The sequence below is a fragment of the Eretmochelys imbricata genome, chromosome 24 (genome assembly GCF_965152235.1).
Source record: "Eretmochelys imbricata isolate rEreImb1 chromosome 24, rEreImb1.hap1, whole genome shotgun sequence".
NCBI lineage: Eukaryota > Metazoa > Chordata > Testudines > Cheloniidae > Eretmochelys > Eretmochelys imbricata.
Window position 1 is genome coordinate 19,504,442 of NC_135595.1, and position 21,570 is coordinate 19,526,011.

Here is a 21,570-nt window from a genome sequence, read left to right on the forward strand (position 1 = left end):
TCTGAGAGTATCTGAGGGGACTGGCTGTGACTCCGGGGTCAGACGGGGGCAGCGATCCAGGAGTTCACGCTGGGTGAAATCTGCTCACAGAGCACCACCGGCTGGGGGGATCTGCCCTGTTTCCTGACACCTTCCCTGAGCCCGTCACTCCCAGTGGAGCCACTCCAGAGAGCGGGACGAACTGAGCCCTGCAAAATCAACCTAGAAGGACATTGCTCCCCTCCAGGGCGTTCCCGCCCGCCTGGACAGCTGGGTGAGCCACGGCCTCTCCTTCCCACAGCCCTCCTTCCCCAGGGGAGCTCAGCCAGCCAATGCCTTTCCCCCGGCCACGGGCCTTGCCTTCCGGGAGGGGGTCCAGGCAGGACTCCTGGGTTCCATTCCCTGGCCCTGCAAGGGGAGAGGGGTCCAGTGGCTAAAGCAGGGGGCTTGGGAGCCAGGACTCCTGGGCTCTATCCCTGGCTTTCAGAAGGGAGTGGGCCCTGTTGGGTTACAGGGTGGGGTACTGGGAGTCAGGACTCCCAGGTTCTCTTCCTGCCAGCATCACTCGTGCACAGATAGGGGCGGGGGAGGCCCGGTAGGGGGCGGTCAGGGGACAAGGAGCTAGGGGGGTGCTTTCCCCACAACTCGCTTTATTCAGCCAATGCACAAAAGGGACCCGCAATCCCCCCCAAAGAGAACCACCAGCCGGAGGCTGCTGAAGGGAGGTTCACTGCAGCCCAGTGCGCAGCACAAGGGCAGGACGCTAGTCCGGGACTCAGGGCTCCCCGATGCCCCCGCCGGCCCTGGGAGCTGGGTAGCCCTTGGCCCGGATCAGCATCTTCACCACGCCCTGGGCGTATTTCTTCTCCCCCACTCTCTTCACGCAGGCGCCAGGGGAGGCACATCCAGCCGCAATCTTCGTCAGGGTGATGGCACCTGGACGGGGGAGAGAGACGTGATCGGGGGCTCCCACATCCCCTCCCCTGACCCCCATGTGGTTTCTCACACACTCCCCTCCCAGCAGGACTGCACCCGGCTCTGCAGGCAGAGTTCGGTCTCGTGCTCAGAGCAGGGGGCTGGAACTACGTGAGAACATAACTGAGGAACGGCCCCCCTGGGCCACACCAAAGGTCCATCTAGCCCAGTATCCTCTGGCCAATGCCAGGTGCCCCAGAGGGAATGAACAGAACAGGGAATCATCCAGTGATCCATCCCCTGTCGCCCATTCCCAGCTCCTGGCAAACAGAGGCTGGGGCCACCATCACTGCCCACCCTGGCTAATAGCCACAGATGGACCTGTCCTCCAGGAACTTCTCTCGTTCCTGTTTGAACCCTGTTATAGTCTTGGCCTTCAAAACATCCTCTGGCAAGGAGTTCCACAGGTTGACTGTGCATTGTGTGAAGCAGTACTTCCTTTGGTTTGTTTTAAACCTGCTGCCTGTGGTGACCCCTCGTTCTTATTTTAAGAGGAGTAAATAACACTTCCTTATTTCCTTCCTCCACACCCTTCAACCCTCTCTAGACCTCAATCATATCCCCTCTTAGCCATCTCTTGTCCAGGATGAAAAGTCCCACACTTATTAATCTCTCCTCATATGGCAGCCGTTCCATCCCCCTCATCATTTTGGTTGGGCTTTTCTGAAGATTTTCCAATTCCAATGGATCTTTTTTAAGACAGGGCGACCACATCCGCGCACAGTGTTCAAGATGTGGGCGTCCCATGGATTTATATTGAGGCAACACGATCTTTTCTGTCCTATTCTCTGTCCCTTTATGAATGATTCCCAGCATTCTGTTTGCTTTTTTACGGCCGCAGCACATGGAGTGGATGATTTCAGAGAACTCTCCACAGTGACTCCAAGATCTTTCTTGAGTGGTAAATTTGACCCATCATTGTGTATGTCTAGTTGGGATAACGTTTGCCCATGTGCATTACTTTCCATTTATCAACATTGAATTTCCTCTCCCGTTTTGTTGCCCAGTCACCCAGTTCTGAGAGACCCTTTAGTACCTCCTTGCAGTCTGCTTTGGACTTCACTATCTTGAGTAGGTTTGTATCTTCTGCAAAGTTTCCCACCTCACGATTTACCCCTTTTTCCAGAACATTTTGGAATATGGTGAATAGGACTGGGCCCAGTGCAGATCCCTGGGGGACTCCCACTATTTACGTCTCTCCCTTCTGAAAACTGACCATTTCTTCCTACCCTTTTTTCCCTATCTTTTAACCAGTTACTGAGCCATGAGAGGATTTTATCGCATGACAGCTCACTTTGTTTAAGAGCTTTTGGTGAGGCACGCTTTCTGAAAATCTAAGTACACTATATCCACGGGATGCCCCTTGTCCACACTCTTGTTGACCCCCTCAGAGAATTCTAGTACATTGGTGAGGCGTCATTTCCCTTTACCAAAACCATGTTGACCCTTCCCCAACAAATTATGTTCATCTATGTGTCTGACAGTTCTCTTCTTTCCTCTAGTTTCAATGAGTTTGCCCAGTACTGAAGTCAGACTTATTGGCCTGTAGTTGCCGGGATCACCTCTGGAGCCCTTTTTAGAAAATTGGTGTGTCATTAGCCATCCTCCAGCCAGTTGAGACAGAAGCTGATTTAAATGGTAGGTTACAAACCACAGTTAGTAGTTCTGTAATTTGACGTTTGAGTTCCTTCCGAACTCTTGGGCGAATCCCATCTGGTCCTGGTGACTTATCGCTGTTTAATTTATCAATTTGTTGCAAAAACTCCTGTAATAACTCCTCAATCTGGGACAGTTCCTCAGATTTGTCAACAAAACAGAATGGCTCAGGTTTGGGAATCTCCCTCCCAGCCTCAGCCGTGAAGACCGATGCACAGAATTCATTTACTTTCTCTGCAGTGGCCTTATCCTCCTTGGGTGCTCCTTTGGCATCTCAGCAAGTAGGACTCCAGGGTTCTCTCTGCAACTCTGCCAGGGGAGTGGAGTCTAGTGAGTCAGAGCAAGGGGGGCTGGGACTGAGCCAGGATACCTGGGCTCCACCTCGTACTCTGTGTTCAGACCCCGCCCCCATCTGGAGGACTTACCCCGTGTTAATATCCCAGATTCCCCAACAGTATGGACCTCGGCGCCGGTGCAGGCCAAGAGCTCCTTCTCCTTCTCCTGCCAGCCATCTGCCCCCATTTTGAAGAACGACAGGCACTGCCAGCCGTTGGGGACGGAGCTCACAGTTGGCACTGAGAACAGTCAGACACACACAGTCAGCCAGGGGTGGGGATTCACCACACGCTTGGCTCGATTCCACCTCGGGGAAGGGAGTGGGGTCTAGTGGTTAGAGAAGGGGGGCTGGGAGCCAGGACTCCTGGGTTATCTCCAGGCAGGTGTGGCCAGAGCACGGCTCTAGGTTTGCAGCAGACACACACCTGGGATGGCCCCGGCGTTGCAGCCGTCGGTGTCACAGCAGGCGATGTTCACCCGCACGGTGACATTGTTTGCGAAGGTCAGCGAGAAGGGGCCGGGCTCACAGTTCTTGGGCTCCAGGCACGATTTACCCGTGTAGGAGAAGGAGGATCCCTCTGTGGAAGGGAAACAGAGCATCACCTCTGAGCTCCCCAATGGACCCCCAGCTGCTCCATCCTCCCCTTTTTTTTCCATCCACCCCACCCCCAACTAATCTCATCTTCCCCCCGACCCCCAATAAAATCCTCTCTTCTGTCTGATCCAGGCCCCACAGCCACCCACTGCAATTCCCATCTCATCCCATCCCCCGTCTATGACATTACCTTTCCAGACTGAGCAGTCCCTGCCCCTGGAGAGGAGTGGAGTCTATTGGTTAGAGTAGGGGGAGGGGCTGGGAGCCAGGACTCCTGGGTTCGACCCCTGGCTTCAGGAGGACAATGGTGTCTACACTTAGTAGAAATCTTCTTTCACTCACCCAGTCTGAACTCTGCCACGACGGTGACGCAGGTCCCTTCCGAGGGGGCGCAGGGCTGCAGGGGGCCGGAGCACGATTGCTCTTTGGATGCACACACCTCGCATTGCAGAGCGCTCCCTGGAGGTTGGAAAAATCCATTCTCAGTACAAACCCCGGCTCCCCACCCCTCCCCAGGCAGTGCCCGTGGGCGAAATACCACCAGGAAGCAAGAGGTGGCGCTGTGGGAGTTGTTACCACCAATGCCTCCTCACTGAACGTGTGGGCAGGCAGATCTTGGAGAAATGCCACCTGCTTTTGCAGCAGTTCTGCCCAGTTCCATTTAACTCTCCGGATGGGGAAAGACATCTTGCTAGCTGGTCATTTGTATCTGACTGAACACTGCAGACAAGTCTGTTTGCTGCCTGAGTGTCTGTGGCTAGAATACATTTTCAGCTGCTGACGTGGCTATCTGGGGTGCAGCTTGTGCCTGCGAACAAACCCCACTCGTCTGTGTAGACAGAAAAACAAGAATTCGGCTGCTCTGAAGAGGTGTTTCTGCCTGGCTTTGCGGTGAACCTTTCACACACACACACATTCACACACACACACCCCGCTGTCACTCTCTGCTCCAGGCCTCTGCCTCTCAGAGTTACGTCAGCTCAGCCACACTCAACTTCAGCCCACTTTTCATCGCTTCTTCAGAATACGATTGACGCTTGTTAAGCCTTTGGATAGATGGCTGTGCGCCTCCATCCAGCGATCCCAGGAGCATCAACTCTTTCCTCTCCAGAGTGTGGGGGCCTTTAATTCATTACGTGAGCGTAAGGTAGTTTTAAGAAGAAAGAAAGAAAGAAAGAAAGAAAGAAAGAAAGAAAGAAAGAAAGATTTTCCCACTTTGGTTTTTTTAGAGCTTTCATGTGGAAACATCAATTAAACCTCAGAACACCTTCCCCGCCCCTTCTATGTCCCTAGATGGTTGCAAAGTTATATTATCCCTATCAAAGAAATTTGGAAACTGAGGTAGAAAAAAGATGTGTTCAGTTCAGGGTTAGAACCAAGAAGACAGCTGAGAAGTCCTCACTCCTGACTCCCAGCCCACTCTAACCCACGAGATCCCACTCCTCTTTCAGAGCCACGGACAGAACCCGGGAGTCCTGATTTGCAGCCATCTCCGCTCAAACTCACTACACCCCAGCCCGCTTCTACAGCTGGGGAATGAGCCCAGAAGTCCTGGCTCCCAGCCCCCACCTGTTGCACCCCCATTCCCCTTTCAAACCCGGGGAATGAAGCCAGGAGTCCTGGCAGGAATCTCAGCGCTGACAGGCAGGGGAACATTTCTAGGCAGGATGACATGTGGATGGGGGTGCTGCTCCTCATCGGGATGACCCCAAGCTCGGGCGAGAGCTGGAGGAGGAACGAGAAGAAGGAAGGACAGACGGACTCAGACCCGCTGGCCAGGCCCTAGCATGGGCTGTGGGCGTCCCAGGCTCCAATCCCTGCTCTCCCCGAGTCAGCCGGGGGATGTGGCTCCGGGTTTTCCTCTTGCTGGTTTTACCCACAAATTCCATCCTGACCCCAGAATCCACCATCGACAGCAGCACTTTCCCCAAGTGAATTCCCGACCCCACCACCCGGCTCCCTGTCCCCGGGGACGGACGGGACTCACCTGTGGCCAGGAGAGCGGACAGCAGGCAGAGGGGCAGAGCCACCCACATGGTGCCTGGATGTTAGCTGCAGTGAGCAGAACAGCGAGGAAGCATCTGGCTGTGGTTTTATCCGGCAGGATGGCAAATACCTGCCCCCTGGGCGATCGGCTGGGGCTGCCCCATGACATCCTGGTGGACCCGGAGATGGGAGATTTCACAACCCTGCATGTGACTTTGGCTGATCAGGTGATGCAATGTGTCTTGAGGCCAATTCCCTTGTGCGTTAGTGGAGATCTGTGGTTCTCAGCCAGGGGTCTGTGTACTCCAGGGGTACGCACAGGTCTTCCAGGGGGTACATTAGCTTATCTTGATGTTTGCCTCATTTTACAACAGGCCAGATATAAAGCACTAGTGAAGTCAGTACGAGCTAAAATTTCCTGACACAATGACTTGTTTGTGCAGCTCTATGTACTATCCACTGAACTGTAAGAACAATATTTATATCCCAGTGGAGTTATCTTATCATTACACGGTGGAACTGAGAAAGGAAGCTATTTGTCAGTCACAATGTGGCCGTAACACTTATGTATTTTTTATAATAACATAAGAAAGGACCTGTCATAAATATAAAGGGAAGGGGAACCACTTTTCTGTCCCCGGTGCTATAAAATCCCCCATGGCCAGTGGCAAAACACTTTCACCTGTTGTCATAAATAGAAAGGGAAGGGTAAACTCCTTTATAATCCCTCCTCTCCAGAGGAAAAATCCTCTCACCTGTAAAGGGTTAAGAAGCTAAAGGTAACCTCGCTGGCACCTGACCAAAATGAGCAATGAGGAGATAAGATACTTTCAAAAGCTGGGAGGAAAGAGAAAAACAAAGGGTCTGTGTCTGTCTGTGTGATGCTTTTGCTGGGGACAGAACAGGAATGGACTCTTAGAACTTAGTAAGTAATCTAGCTAGGTATGTGTTAGGTTATGATTTCTTTAAATGGCTGAGAAAATAGCTGTGCTGAATAGAATGGATATTCCTGTCTGTGTGTCTTTTTGTAACTTAAGGTTTTGCCTAGAGGGATTCTCTCTGTTTTGAATCTAATTCCCCTGTAAGGTATTTGCCATCCTGATTTTACAGAGGTGATTCTTTTCTACTTCTATTAAAAGTCTTCTTGTAAGGAAACTCAATGCTTTTTCATTGTTCTAAGATCCAAGGGTTTGGGTCTGTGGTCACCTATGCAAATTGGTGAGGATTTTTACCAAACCTTCCCCAGGAAGTGGGGTGCAAGGGTTGGTAGGATTTGGGGGGAAAGACGTGTCCAAACTACGTTTCCCAGTAAACCCAGTTAAAGTTTGGTGGTGGCAGTAGAAATCTAGGGGCAAAGGACAAAATTAATTTGTACCTTGGGGAAAGTAAGCTTAGGAGATTTTCATGCAGGTCCCCACATCTGTACCCTAGAGTTCAGAGTGGGGAAGGAACCTTGACATGGTGGCAGAGTGGTGGGATTAACCTGAAATCATTTTGAGATCAATTTGAGATTTTTTTGAACCAGAAAAACGGATTTTAAAAAGGAAATATTTTTTTTTCCTTTGGGGCTGCTGGAAAGGAGGTCCAACTGAAAGCAACTAGTTTTTTCTCTGCTTTGGAGCCAGAGCAGAGACAAAAGGGGATTATCTTTGTGAATTGCAGGTTTTCTTTGCCTGGAGGCAGAGTAGTTAATCTCCTGCAGGGAAATTCACAGTCCTCGAAAACCTGAGGTTTTTTTCCCCCTAAAACTAAATTGGGGGGGGGTGTTCTACCCATTTGCCTGGAGACAAAAGTGGCAGGGTTGTTTTTTTTTTTTAGGATTTTGATTTCTTTTTAGAAGGAGCACAGCTTTGAACACAAATTTTTTTTTTCCTTTGGGGCTGCTGATAAGCAGGTTTCCAAGTAGTTGGAGGTTTTTTGCTTTGATTTGGGGCCAGAGCAGAGACAAAGGGAATTGTCTTTTTCTGTAGGCTGACAATCACTATCAGAGAATAGGTATCCTATTCCAGCACAGCAAAATTTTACAGCCAAGTTTTGTTTGTTTGTTTATTTCCAAACCTCGGGTGTAAAGTTAGTTAAAAACGGAGAGGTTTGGATGACAGAATCCACGGCTCAAGAAACGCTGGAATTAGCCAGATTTCAGGCTGAGGAAAAACAAAAGGAACATGAAAGACAGATAGAACTCATGCGGCTGGAGAAGGAGGTACAGGAGGCTGCCCACAGGAGGGAAATGGAGGCAAGGAAGCATGTGGAGGAGGAGAAGGAAAAAGAGAGGAAGCATGAACTGGAGATGGAGAAGGTAAAGACTCAGCAGAATATACCAACAAACCCTAGCAATCCTTCTCCAGGTACCACTTCCCATCCCAGAAAGTTCCCCACCTACAAGGCAGGCGATGATACCGAGGCCTTCTTAGAAAACTTCAAAAGGGCCTGCCTTGGGTACAGCATCCCTACAGACCAATACATGGTACAGCTGAGGCCGCAGCTCAGTGGACAATTAGCTGAGGTGGCGGCTGAAATGCCTAAAGAACACATGAACGAGTATGAACTGTTTAAATCCAAGGCGATAGTCAGAATGGGGATAACACCCAAGCATTCCCGTCGGAGGTTCAGAGCCCTAAGGTGGAAACCAGACGTGTCATTTACCCGACATGCCTACCACATTGTGAAACATTGGAATGCCTGAATATCAGGAGCAAGTGTTGAATCTCCAGTAAACTTGCCCTTCCTAATGCAAATGGAACAATTCTTAGAGGGTGTTCCTGAGGAAATAGAAAGATACATACTAGATGGGAAACCCAAAACTGTAATCGAAGCAGGTGAGATTGGAGCCAGATGGGTGGAGGTAGCAGAGAAGAAGAAAACTGGTTGCAGTTGGAGTGGAGACCAGAAGGGACAACCCCAGACCACACCCTATTACCGGGGGCCGCCCAAGGCCCCACCTACCTCCCAAAGAACCCTCCAGACACCTTATCGTCCCACCACCCCGTTCTCCAGCAACCCGCCTCACCCCAGTGACCCGTCAGCTGGACGATGTTTTAAATGTAATGAGCTGGGGCATGTAAAGGCCAACCGCCCCAAGAACCCCAACAGATTACAGTTCATTGCACCAGAATCACACCAAAGATCCGCAGGCCCAGATACCTCCCAGATACCCTTGGAGTGGAGGGAAACTGTGAGTGTGGGCGGGAAGAAGGTCACCGTGTGGAGGGACACCGGAGCACAAGTGTCAGCTATCCATGCTTCCTTAGTGGACCCCAATTTAATCAACCCAGAGATCCAAGTGACGATTCAACCCTTCAAGTCCCACTCTTTCAACTTGCCTACAGCCAAGTTCCCTGTCCAGTACCAGGGCTGGTCAGGAATGTGGACTTTTGCAGTCGATGATGATAATCCCATCCCCATGCTGTTGGGGGAAGACTTGGCCAATCATGTGAAGCGGGCCAAGAGGGTGGGAATGGTCACCCGCAGCCAGGCTAAACAAGCTGTGAGGCCTAGCTCTGTTCAGGAAACTTCTATCAGGACCCGGTCAGAGGTGATGGACCTGGACCCCAGGCCAATGTCTGCAACAACAGTAGTGGATCCAGTCCCAGAGACCCAGACGGAACCAGTCCCAGAACCGGAACCAGCCGAACAACCAGCACCACACCCATTGCCAGCACTGAATCTAGTACTTGCAACCCCAACACCAGAGGGCCCCACCGAACCTGAACCGGCAGCAGCCCTTAACCCTACACAAGAGACTCAGCCAGAGCCTGAACCCCAACATAGTGTCCCAGCGGAGAGCGGTTCACAGTCAACGGAAACAGCCCCATCCCCTACATCGCTTCCAGAGGGACCAAGCATAGGTCCACAATCCAATGAGGAACTGATGTCTCTAGCATCAAGGGAACAGTTCCAGACCGAACAGGAAGCGGATTAAAGCCTCCAGAGAGCTTGGACGGCGGCACGGAGCAACGCACCGCCTCTCAGCTCTTCTAATCGATCCAGGTTTGTTGTAGAAAGAGGACTTTTATACAAAGAAACTCTTTCTGGTGGACACCAGGAAGACTGGCATCCTCAGAGACAGTTGGTAGGTCCAACTAAATACCGGGCCAAGCTCTTGAGCTTAGCCCATGATCACCCTAGTGGCCATGCTGGGCTGAACAGGACCAAAGACCGTTTTTGGGGGGCCATTCCACTGGGAGGGAATGGGCAAGGATGTTTCTACCTATGTCCGGTCTTGTGAAGGATGCCAAAGAGTGGGAAAACCCCAAGACCAGGTCAAAGCCCCTCTCCAACCACTCCCCATCATTGAAGTTCCATTTCAGTGAGTAGCTGTGGATATTCTGGGTCCTTTTCTGAAAAAGACACCCAGAGGGAAGCAGTACAGACTGACTTTCATGGATTTTGCCACCCGATGGCCGGAAGCAGGGGCTCTAAGCAACCCCAGGGCTAAAAGTGTGTGCCAGGCACTAGCAGACATTTTTGCCAGGGAAGGTTGGCCCTCCGACATCCTCACAGGTGCAGGGACTAATTTCCTGGCAGGAACTATGGAAAACCTCTGGGAAGCTCATGGGGTAAATCACTTAGTTGCCACTCCTTACCACCATCAAACAAACGGCATGGTGGAGAAGTTTAATGGGACTTTGGGGGCCATGATACGTAAATTCGTAAATGAGCACTCCAATGATTGGGACCTAGTGTTGCAGCAGTTGCTCTTTGCCTACAGAGCTGTACCACATCCCAGTTTAGGGTTTTCCCCATTTGAACTTGTATATGGCTGTGAGGTTAAGGGGCCATTACAGTTGGTGAAACAGCAATGGGAGGGATTTACACCTTCTCCAGGAACTAACATTCTGGACTTTGTAACCAACCTACAAAACACCCTCCGAACCTCTTTAGCCCTTGCTAAAGAAAACTTACAGGATGCTCAAAAAGAGCAGAAAGCCTGGTGTGATAAACATGTCAGAGAGCGTTCCTTCAAAGTAGGGGACCAGGTCATGGTCTTAAAGGCGCTCCAGGCCCATAAAATGGAAGCATCAAGGGAAAGGCCATTCATGGTCCAGGAGCTCCTGGGAGCTGTTAATTACCTCATAGCATTCCCCACCTCCAACCGAAAGCTAAAGTGTACTATATTAATTCTCTAAAGCCCTTTTATTCCAGAGAATTAAAGCTTTGTCAGTTTACAGCCCAGGGAGGAGACGACGCTGAGTGGCCTGAAGGTGTCTATTACGAAGGGAAAACTGTTGGTGGTGTGGAAGAGGTGAACCTCTCCATGACCCTTGGGCGTATGCAGCGACAGCAGACCAAGGAGCTGTGCACTAGCTACGCGTCGACGTTCTCATCCACCCCAGGACTGACTGAACGGGCATACCACTCCATTGACACAGGTAATGCTCACCCAATTAAAGTCCAACCTTACCGGGTGTCTCCTCAAGCTAAAACTGCTATAGACCGGGAGATCCAGGATATGTTACAGAGTGCATGGGCATCTCCAGTGGTTCTAGTTCCCAAACCAGATGGGAAGATACGTTTTTGTGTGGACTATCATAAGCTAAATGCTGTAACTCGCCCAGACAACTATCCAATGCCACGCACAGATGAACTATTAGAGAAACTGGGACGGGCCCAGTACATCTCTACCTTGGACTTAACCAAGGGGTACTGGCAGGTACCGCTAGATGAATCCACCAAGGAAAGCTCAGCCTTCATCACACGTCTCGGGCTGTATGAATTTAATGTCCTCCCTTTCGGGCTGCGGAATGCACCCGCCACCTTCCAAAGACTTGTAGATGGTCTCCTAGCGGGATTAGGAGAATATGCAGTCGCCTACCTTGACGATGTGGCCATATTTTCGGATTCCTGGGCAGAACACCTGGAACATCTACAAAAAGTCCTTGAGTGCATAAGGGAGGCAGGACTAACTGTTAAGGCTAAGAAGTGTCAAATAGGCCTAAACAGTGTGACTTACCTTGGACACCAGGTGGGTCAAGGAACTATCAGCCAAAGTGGATGCGATCCAAAAATGGCCTGTCTCAAAGTCAAAGAAACAGGTTCAATCCTTCTTAGGCTTGGCTGGTTATTACAGACAATTTGTACCGCAATACAGCCAAATCGCCACCCCGCTGACAGACCTAACCAAAAAGAAACAGCCAAACGCTGTTCAGTGGACCAAAAAGTGTCAGGAGGCCTTTAACCAGCTTAAAGCGACACTCATGTCTGACCCTGTACTAAGGGCCCCAGACTTTGACAAACTGTTCCTAGTAACCACAGATGCGTCCGAGCGTGGTGTGGGAGCAGTTTTAATGCAGAAAGGACCTGATCAAGAATTCCACCCTGTAGTGTTTCTCACCAAAAAACTGTCTGAGAGGGAAAGCAACTGGTCAGTCAGTGAAAAAGAATGTTATGCCATTGGATTTGTGCAGGAAATGGCCTAACTTCATTATCATGCACATTGTGTAAAGAGTTGTCACTTTGGATGGGCTATCACCAGCAGGAGAGTGAATTTGTGTGTGGGGGTGGAGGGTGAGAAAACCTGGATTTGTGCTGGAAATGGCTTAACCTGAAGATTACTTTAGATAAGCTATTACCAGCAGGACAGTGGGGTGGGAGGAGGTATTGTTTCATATTCTCTGTGTATATATAAAGTCTGCTGCAGTTTCCACAGTATGCATCTGATGAAGTGAGCTGTAGCTCACGAAAGCTCATGCTCAAATAAATTGGTTAGTCTCTAAGGTGCCACAAGGACTCCTTTTCTTTTTAAGGTAGAACAGTGTGTTTGGTGTTTCGATTTCATTAAAACCAATGGACTGTTGTACGGTTTTCCCTTCCCCGTCTGCTGTTTTAATGGAGGAACAAACATTCACCCTGAGCACAGCCCTGGGACTCACTGACCCAGCAAAGACACCCGGCGATGCTAATGAAGAACTTTAGCACCAGAAAAGTGTCGACTCCAAAGCCGGGGACCATCCTGTCCTGTCAACTCTCTTCTTCCGAATTTGATTGGTGATCGTTCACCCTTGCCACTGATGGCTTCACACCTCCATCGTGCATGCAAAAACTCTGGGCTGGCTGAAGAGATCCCATGATCCTTAACTCTTTCCTGTCCAGAGCTTGGGAAAGTTTCAATTCAGTCAGTGAACATAAGTTTTTAATTGAAGGACGAAAGAGAGAAAACCAATTGGTCCACTTTGGTATTTTCCAGAGCTTTCCTCTGGAAACATCACTTCAACCTCCAAAAGCCTTCTCCTGCCTTTGCCAGGGTCCCAGGTGGGAGGAAGGGAACATTATCCCCATCTTATAAACAGGGAAACTGAGGCAGAAAGAGGCAGTGTCAGACTCAGAGCCACGAATACAGCCAAGGAGTCAGATTTCAGAGTAGCAGCCGTGTTAGTCTGTATCCCCAGAAAGAACGGGAGTACTTGGTTAGTCTCTAAGGTGCCACAAGTACTCCTGTTCTTTTAACCAAGGAGTCCTAATTGCTGCTGGCTTCCAGCCTATTCTAGACCCACCCCGTCCCTGACCTGGGGATAGAACCCAGGAGTCCTGGCTCCCAGAACTCAGACCATGTGAGTCAGTGCGATGGTGCAACAGTGTCCCCTCCTGGCCAAGCATGGCTCGGTCCCGGCTCACGCAGCTCAGCGCGGCCCTCACGCTAGTCCCTGTGCCCAGGAATCTGCAAACCCCTCCCGCTGCTCGGCCATTTTCTCCCTGCGCTCGCTGGGCCAGCGTGGGGTACATACACCCCAGAAGAGACCCGCACTCCCTGCAGACAGCAGGCAGAGGGGCAGGGGCGCCCACACGGTGGCCGGGCATTTTCTGCAGTGACCAGAGCAGCGATGAAGCAGCTGGCTGTGGGAACGGCAGGCAGCTTCAGAGAATCAGAGAACAAAAGAAGATCAGGGTTGGAAGAGAGCTCAGGAGGTCATCTAGTCCAACCCCTGCTCCAAGCAGGACCAACCCCAAGTAATTCATCCCAGTCAGGGCTGTGGCAAGCTGGGCCTTAAACACCTCAAAGGATGGAGATTCAACCCCCTCCCTAGGAAACCCAATGCAGCGCTTCACCACCCTCCCATTGAAATAGTGTTTCCTAATCTCCAGCCTAGACCTCCCCCACTGCAACTGCAGACCATTGCTCCTCGTTCTGTCATCTGCCACCACTGAGAACAGCCGAGCTCCATCCTCTTTGGGACCCCCTCAGGTAGTTGAAGGCTGCTATAAAATCGCCCCTCACTCTTCTCTTCTGCAGACGAAAGAAGCCCAGTTCCCTCAGCCTCCCCTCCTAAGTCACGTGCCCCAGCCCCCTAATCATTTTCCTTGCCCTCCGCTGGACTTTCTCCAATTTTTCCACATCCTTTCTGTAGTGGGGGGCCCAAAACTGGACCCAGTACTCCAGATGTGGCCTCACCAGTGCCGAATAGAGGGGAACAATCACTTCCCTCCATCTGCTGGCAACGCTCCTACTGATGCAGCTCAAAACGCCGTTGGCCTTCTTGGCAACAAGGCCACCCTGCTCTCTCATAGCCAGCTTCTCATCCACTGTAATCCCCAGGTCCTTCTCTGCAGAAAGGTTGCCAAATACCTGCCCCCTGGGGGATCAGCTGAGGCTGCCCCGTGACATCCTGGTTGGCCCGGAGATGGGAGATTTCACAACCCTGCATGGGACACTGGCTGATCAGATGATCCCAATGTGTCTTGAGGCCAATTCCCTTGTGCATTAGTGCAGATCAGTGGTTCTCAGCCAGGGGTCCATGTACCCCAGGGGTACACACAGGTCTTCCGGGGGGAACATCAGCTCATCTTCATGTTTGCCTCGTTTTACAACCGGCTGCATTAAGGCACGAGTGAAGTCAGTATGAGCTAAACTGTCGACCCCTTGTTCATATTGCTCTATATACTCTACACTGAAATGCCAGTGCAGGATTTGTCCTGTGTTCCCACCGAGTTATTTTATAATGGCGGAAATGAGAAAGGAAGCAGCTTGTCAGCAGCAGCATGGCCGTGACATTGTGCATTTTTATGGCTGGTTTTGTGAGCAAGTCGTTTTTAAGTGAGGGGAAATTTGGGGTACCCAAGACACATCAGACTCCCACAAGGGGTACAGCTGTCTGTAAAGGTCGAGAGCCGCTGGCCTAGATCAAAGGCATGGCGAAGGTAGAACAGTGTGTTTGGAGTTTCGATTTCATGAAAACCAATGGGCCGTGGTATGGTTTTCTCTTCCCCATCTGCTGTTTTAGTGGAGTAACAACCATTCACCCTGAGCACAGCCCTGGGACTCACTGACCCAGCAGAGATGCCGGAGGGATGCTAAGGAGTAACTTTAGCACCAGAAAAGTGCTGACCCCAAAGGCAGGGGCCATCGTGTGTGCAGACCGCCGCGTTCCTCCCTCCCCCCATCGAATGCAAAGCCCACGTGGGTGGGGGCCCTGCCAGCTTGTTCTCTGGGAGAAGAAGCTGTAAGGATGCATTCAGGGAAGGATCCTGCCTCGCTGGGCCGGCTGGACTCTTACAGGGACCAGAACGGGATGCAAAGCGGGGAGCCCTGGAGACCGTCTGGGGGCACCTGAAAAGACTTGGGAAAAATGGCAGTTTCTCCCATCACCGCCACCGTTTGGAATTACAGACTACGACTCACCTGGGCATGAATTTTACCGGCTTTAACCCCTCGTGACCCTCATTCCCTTTCCTTAGCTCACGAACCTTTACTGAGATTCCTACAGACCTGGCTGCCAGCGTTGCCTTTGGTGTAGGATCTGGGGTCCCGTGGCTCTGGGGTAAGTGACCAGTCTCCTGGGGCAGGGGACGACCTGGGTGGGCTGGTTTGGGGTGTACGTGAGGTTTCCTCACAAAGTCCAGCTTGTCTGAGAGTATCTGAGGGGACTGGCTGTGACTCCGGGGTCAGACGGGGGCAGCGATCCAGGAGTTCACGCGGGGTGAAATCTGCTCACAGAGCACCACCGGCTGGGGGGATCTGCCCTGTTTCCTGACACCTTCCCTGAGCCCGGCACTCCCAGTGGAGCCGCCCCAGAGAGCGGGACGAACTGAGCCCTGCAAAATCAACCTAGAAGGACATTTCTCCCCTCCAGGGCGTTCCCGCCCGCCTGGACAGCTGGGTGAGCCACGGCCTCTCCTTCCCACAGCCCTCCTTCCCCAGGGGAGCTCAGCCAGCCGATGCCTTTCCCCCGGCCATGGGCCTTGCCTTCCGGGAGGGGGTCTAGGCAGGACTCCTGGGTTCCATTCCCTGGCCCTGCAAGGGGAGAGGGGTCCAGTGGTTAGAGCAGGGGGCTTGGGAGCCAGGACTCCTGGACTCTATCCCTGGCTTTCAGAAGGGAGTGGGCTCTGGTGGGTTACAGGGTGGGGTACTGGGAGTCAGGACTCTCGGGTTCTCTTCCTGCCAGCATCACTTGTGCACAGATAGGGACGGGGGGGCCCGGTACGGGGCGGTCAGGGGACAAGGAGCAAGGGGGGTGCTTTCCCCACAACTCGCTTGATTCAGCCAATGCACAACAGGAACCCGCAATCCCCCCGAAAGAGAAGCAGCAGCTGGTGGCTGCTGAAGGGAGGTTCACTGCAGCCCAGCACGCAGCAGAAGGGGAGGATGCCAGGCCGGGGCTCAGGGCTCCCCGATGCCCCCGCCGGCCCTGGGAGCTGGGTAGCACTTGGCCCGGATCAGCCAATCCCCCACACACTGGACGTATTTCCTCTCCCCCACTTTCTTCCCCCAAGCGCCAGGGGAGGCACATCCAGCCGCAATCTTCATCACAGTGATGCCACCTGGACAGGGGGAGAGAGACGTAATAAGGGGCTCCCACATCCCCCCTCCCCCGACCCCCATGTGGTTTCTCACACACTCCCCTCCCAGCATAACTGCACCCGGCTCTGCAGGCAGAGTGGGGTCTAGTGCTCAGAGCAGGGGCCTGGAACAACGTGAGAACATAACAGAGGAATGGCCCCCCTGGGTCACACCAAAGGTCCATCTAGCCCAGTATCCTCTGGCCAATGCCAGGTGCCCCAGAGGGAATGAACAGAACAGGGAATCATCCAGTGATCCATCCCCCGTCACCCATTCCCAGCTCCTGGGCAAACAGAGGCTGGGGCCACCTTCTCTGCCAATCCTGGCTATAGCCACAGATGGACCTGTCCTCCAGGAACTTCTCTAGTTCCTGTTTGAACCCTGTTATAGTCTTGGCCTTCAAAACATCCTCTGGCAAGGAGTTCCACAGGTTGACTGTGCATTGTGTGAAGTAGTACTTCCTTTGGTTTGTTTTAAACCTGCTGCCTGTGGTGACCCCTCGTTCTTATGTTAGGAGGAGTAAATAACACTTACTTATTTACTTCCTCCACACCCTCCAACCTTCTCTAGCCCTCGATCATATTCCCCCTTAGCCGTCTCTTTTCCAAGGTGAAACGTCCTACTCTTATTAATCTCTCTTCATATGGCAGCCGTTCCATCCCCCTCATCATTTTGGTTGGCATTTTCTGAAGCTTTTCCAATTCCAATATCTCTTTTTTGAGATGGGGCGACCACATCCGCACGCAGTGTTCAAGTTGTGGGCATCCCATGGATTTATACAGAGGCAACATGCTATTGTCTGTCTTATTCTCTGTTCCTTACTTAATGATTCCCAGCATTCTGTTCGCTTTCTTCACAGCCGCTGCACATGACTGGATGATTTCAGAGAACTCTCCACAATGACTCCAAGATCTTTCTTGAGTGGTAAATTCGACCCATCATTGTATATGTCTACCTGGGATTACATTTGCCCATGTGCATTACTTTGCATTCATCAACATTGAATTTCATCTGCCGTTTTGTTGCCCAGTCACCCTGTTCTGAGAGACCCTTTAGTACCCCTTCGCAATCTCCTTTGGACTTCACTATCTTGAGTAGGTTTGTATCTTCTGCAAATTTTGCCACCTCACTATTTACCCCTTTTTCCAGAACATTTTGGAATATGGTGAATAGGACTGGGCCCAGTGCAGATCCCTGGGGGACTCCCACTATTTATCTCTCTCCATTCTGAAAACTGACCATTTCTTCCTACCCTTTTTTCCCTATCTTTTAACCAGTTACTGAGCCATGAGAGGATTTTATCGCATGACAGCTCACTTTGCTTAAGAGCCTTTGGTGAGGGACGCTTTCTGAAAATCTAAGTACACTATATCCACGGGATCCCCCTTGTCCAAACGCTTGTTGATCCCCTCAGAGAATTCTAGTACATTGGTGAGGCGTGATTTCCCTTTACCGAAACCATGTTGACCCTTCCCCAACAAATTATGTTCATCTATGTGGCTGACAGTTCTCTTCTTTCCTCTAGTTTCAATGAGTTTGCCCTGTACTGAAGTCAGACTTATTGGCCTGTAGTTGCCGGGATCACCTCTGGAGCCCTTATTCGAAACTGGTGTGTCATTAGCCATCCTCCAGCCAGTTCGGACAGAAGCTGATTTAAATGGTAGGTTACAAACCACAGTTAGTCATTCTATAATTTGAAATTTGAGTTCCTTCCGAACTCTTGGGCGAATCCCATCTGGTCCTGGTGACTTATTCCTGTTTAATTTATCAATTTTTTGGAAAAACTCCTGTAATGACTCCTCAATCTGGGACAGTTCCTCAGATTTGTCACCAAACAGAATGGCTCAGGTTTGGGAATCTCCCTCCCATCCTCAGCCGTGAAGACAGATACACAGAATTCATTTAGTTTCTCCGCAGTGGCCTTATCCTCCTTGGGTGCTCCTTTGGCATCTCGGCAAGTAGGACTCCAGGGTTCTCTCTGCAACTCTGCCAGGGGAGTGGAGTCTAGAGGGTCAGAGCAAGGGGGGCTGGGACTCAGCCACAGCTGGGCTCCACCTTGTGCTCTGTGTTCAGACCCCGCCCCCATCTGGAGGACTTACCCACTGTTAATCGCCCAGATTCGTCAACACAATGGTCCTCGGCACCGGTGCAAGCCAACATCCCACTCCCCTGCCTGTGAAAAGGCTCCACATTGAAAAGTGTCAGGCACTGCTGGCCGTTGGGGACGGAGCTCACAGTTGGCACTGAGAACAGTCAGACACACACAGTCAGCCAGGGGTGGGGAGTCACCACATATTGGGCTCGATCCCAGCTCGGGGAAGGGAGTGGGGTCTAGTGGTTAGAGCAGGGGGGCTGGGAGCCAGGACTCCTGGGTTATCTCCAGGCAGGTGTGGCCAGAGCACGTCTCTAGGTTTGCAGCAGACACGCACCTGAGATGGCCCCGGCGTTGCAGCCGTCGGTGTCACAGCAGGCGATGTTCACCCGCACGGTGACATTGTGCGCGTAGGTCAGCGAGAAGGGGCCGGGCTCACAGTTCTGGGGCTCCAGGCACGATTTACCCGTGTAGGAGAAGGAGGATCCCTCTGTGGAAGGGAAACAGAGCATCACCTCTGAGCTCCCCAATGGACCCCCAGCTGCTCCATCCTCCCCTTTTGTTCCATCCACCCCACCCCCAACTAATCTCATCTTCCTTCCGACCCCCGATAAAATCCTCTCTTCTGTCTGACCCAGGCCCCACTGTCACCCACTGCAATTCCCCATCTCATCCCATCCCCCGTCTATGACATTATCTTTCCAGACTGAGCAGTCCCTGCTCCTGGAGAGGAGTGGAGTCTATTGGTTAGAGTAGGGGGAGGGGCTGGGAGCCAGGATTTCTGGGTTCGACCCCTGGCTTCAGGAGGACAATGGTGTCTACACTTAGTAGAAATCTTCTTTCACTCACCCAGCCTGATCTCTGCCACGACGGTGACGCAGGTCCCTTCCGAGGGGGCGCAGGGCTGCAGGGGGCCGGAGCACGATAGCTCTCTGGACGCACACACCTCGCATTGCAGAGCGCTCCCTGGAGGTTGGAAAAATCCCTTCTCAGTACAAACCCCGGCTCCCCACCCCTCCCCAGGCAGTGCCCGTGGGCGAAATACCACCAGGAACCAAGAGGTGGCGCTGTGGGAGTTGTTACCACCAATGCCTCCTCACTGAACGTGTGGGCAGGCAGATCTTGGAGAAATGCCACCTGCTTTTGCAGCAGTTCTGCCCAGTTCCATTTAACTCTCCGGATGGGGAAAGGCATCTTGCTAGCTGGTCATTTGTATCTGACTCAACACTGCAGACAAGTCTGTTTGCTGCCTGAGTGTCTGTGGCTAGAATACATTTTCAGCTGCTGACGTGGCTATCTGGGGTGCAGCTTGTGCCTGCGAACAAACCCCACACGTCTGTGTAGACAGAAAAACAAGAATTCAGCTGCTCTGAGGAGGGGTTTCTGCCTGGCTTTGCGGTGAACCTTTCACACACACACACACACACACACACACACACACCCCGCTGTCACTCTCTGCTCTCAGAGTTACGTCAGCTCAGCCACACTTGACTTCAGCCCACTTTTCATCGCTGATCCTGCCAATTCTTTTTCAGAATACGATTGATGCTTCTTAAGCCTTTGGATTGATGGCTGTGCACCTCCAGCTAGCGATCCCAGGAGCATCAACTCTTTCCTCTCCAGAGGGTGGGGCCTTTAAATTCATGACGTGAGCGTCAGGTAGTTTTAAGAAAGAAAGAAAGAAAGAGAAAAATTTTCCCACTTCGGTTTTTTTAGAGCTTTCATGTGGAAACATCCATTAAACCTCAGAACGCCTTCCTCTGCCACTTCTATGTCCCTAGATGGTAGCAAAGTGATATTCTCCCCATCTAAGAAATAGGGAAACTGAGGTAGAACAAAGATGTGTTCAATTCAGGAACCAAGAAGACAGCCGAGAAGTCCTCACTCCTGACTCCCAGCCCACTCTAACCCACGAGACCCCACTCCTCTTTCAGAGCCACGGACAGAACTCGGGAGTCCTGATTTGCAACCGTCTCTGCTCAAACTCACTACACCCCAGCCCGCTTCTACAGCTGGGGAATGAGCCCAGAAGTCCTGGCTCCCAGCCCCCACCCGTTGCACCCCCATTCCCCTTTCAAACCCGGGGGATGAACCCAGGAGTCCTGGCAGGAATCTCAGCGCTGGTGGGCAGGGGAACATTTCCAAGCGGGATTATATGTGGATGGGGGTGGTGCTCCTCATCGGGATGACCCCAAGCCTGGGTGAGAGCTGGAGGAGGAACGAGAAGAAGGAAGGACGGACGGACTCTGACCCCCTGGCCAGGCACCTAGCCTGGGCTGTGGGAGTCCCAGGCTCCAATCCCTGCTCTCCCCGAGTCAGCCGGGCGACGTGGCCCTGGGTTTTCCTCTCGCTGGTTTTACCCACAAATTCCATCCTGAGCCCAGAATCCGCCATCGACAGCGGCACGTTCCCCAGGTGAATTCCGGCTCCCTGTGCCGGGGGACGGACGGGACTCACCTGTGGCCAGGAGAGCGGAGAGCAGGCAGAGGGGCAGAGCCACCCACATGGTGCCCGGGTGTTTACTGCAGTGAGCAGAACAGCGAGGAAGCATCTGGCTGTGGTTTTATCAGGCAGGTTGGCAAATACCTGCCCCCTGGGGGATCAGCTTGGGTTGCCCCATGACATCCTGGTGGACCCGGAGATGGGAGATTTCACAGCCCTGCATGTGACACTGGCTGATCAGATGATGCCAATGTGTACTGAGGCCAATTCCCTTTTGCATTAGTGGAAATCAGTGGTTCTCAGACAGGGGTCCGTGTACCCCAGGGGTACACACAGGTCTTCCGGGGGTACATCAGCTCATCTAGATATTTGCCTCGATTTACAACCGGCCACATTAAGGCATGAGTGAAGTCAGTACGAGCTAAACTGTCGACCCCTTGTTCATATTGCTCTATATACTCTACACTGAAATGCAAGCACCAGAAAAGTGTCGACTCCAAAGCCCGGGACCATCCTGTCCTGTCAACTCTCTTCTTCCGAATTTGATTGGTGATCGTTCACCCTTGCCACTGATGGCTTCACACCTCCATCATGCATGCAAAAACTCTGGGCTGGCTGAAGAGATCCCATGATCGTTAACTCTTTCCTGTCCAGAGTTTGGGAGAGTTTCAATTCAGTCAGTGAACATAAGTTTTTAATTGAAGGACGAAAGAAAGAAAACCAATTGGTCCACTT

The 21,570-nt window shown here is 52.0% G+C and overlaps 1 protein-coding gene across 1 annotated transcript; it reads right to left on the reverse strand.

Annotated features, from left to right (window-relative positions):
- Positions 1–754: 754 nt before the first annotated feature.
- On the reverse strand, positions 755–20,944 carry LOC144279617 (phospholipase A2 inhibitor and Ly6/PLAUR domain-containing protein-like). The gene is made up of 5 exons (XM_077841194.1): positions 20,851–20,944; positions 19,243–19,359; positions 18,731–18,883; positions 18,401–18,544; positions 755–915 (listed from the first exon to the last, which is right to left on the reverse strand). The coding sequence occupies exons 1-5, from the start codon at positions 20,942–20,944 to the stop codon at positions 755–757; spliced, it is 669 nt and encodes a 222-aa protein (XP_077697320.1).
- Positions 20,945–21,570: the final 626 nt, after the last annotated feature.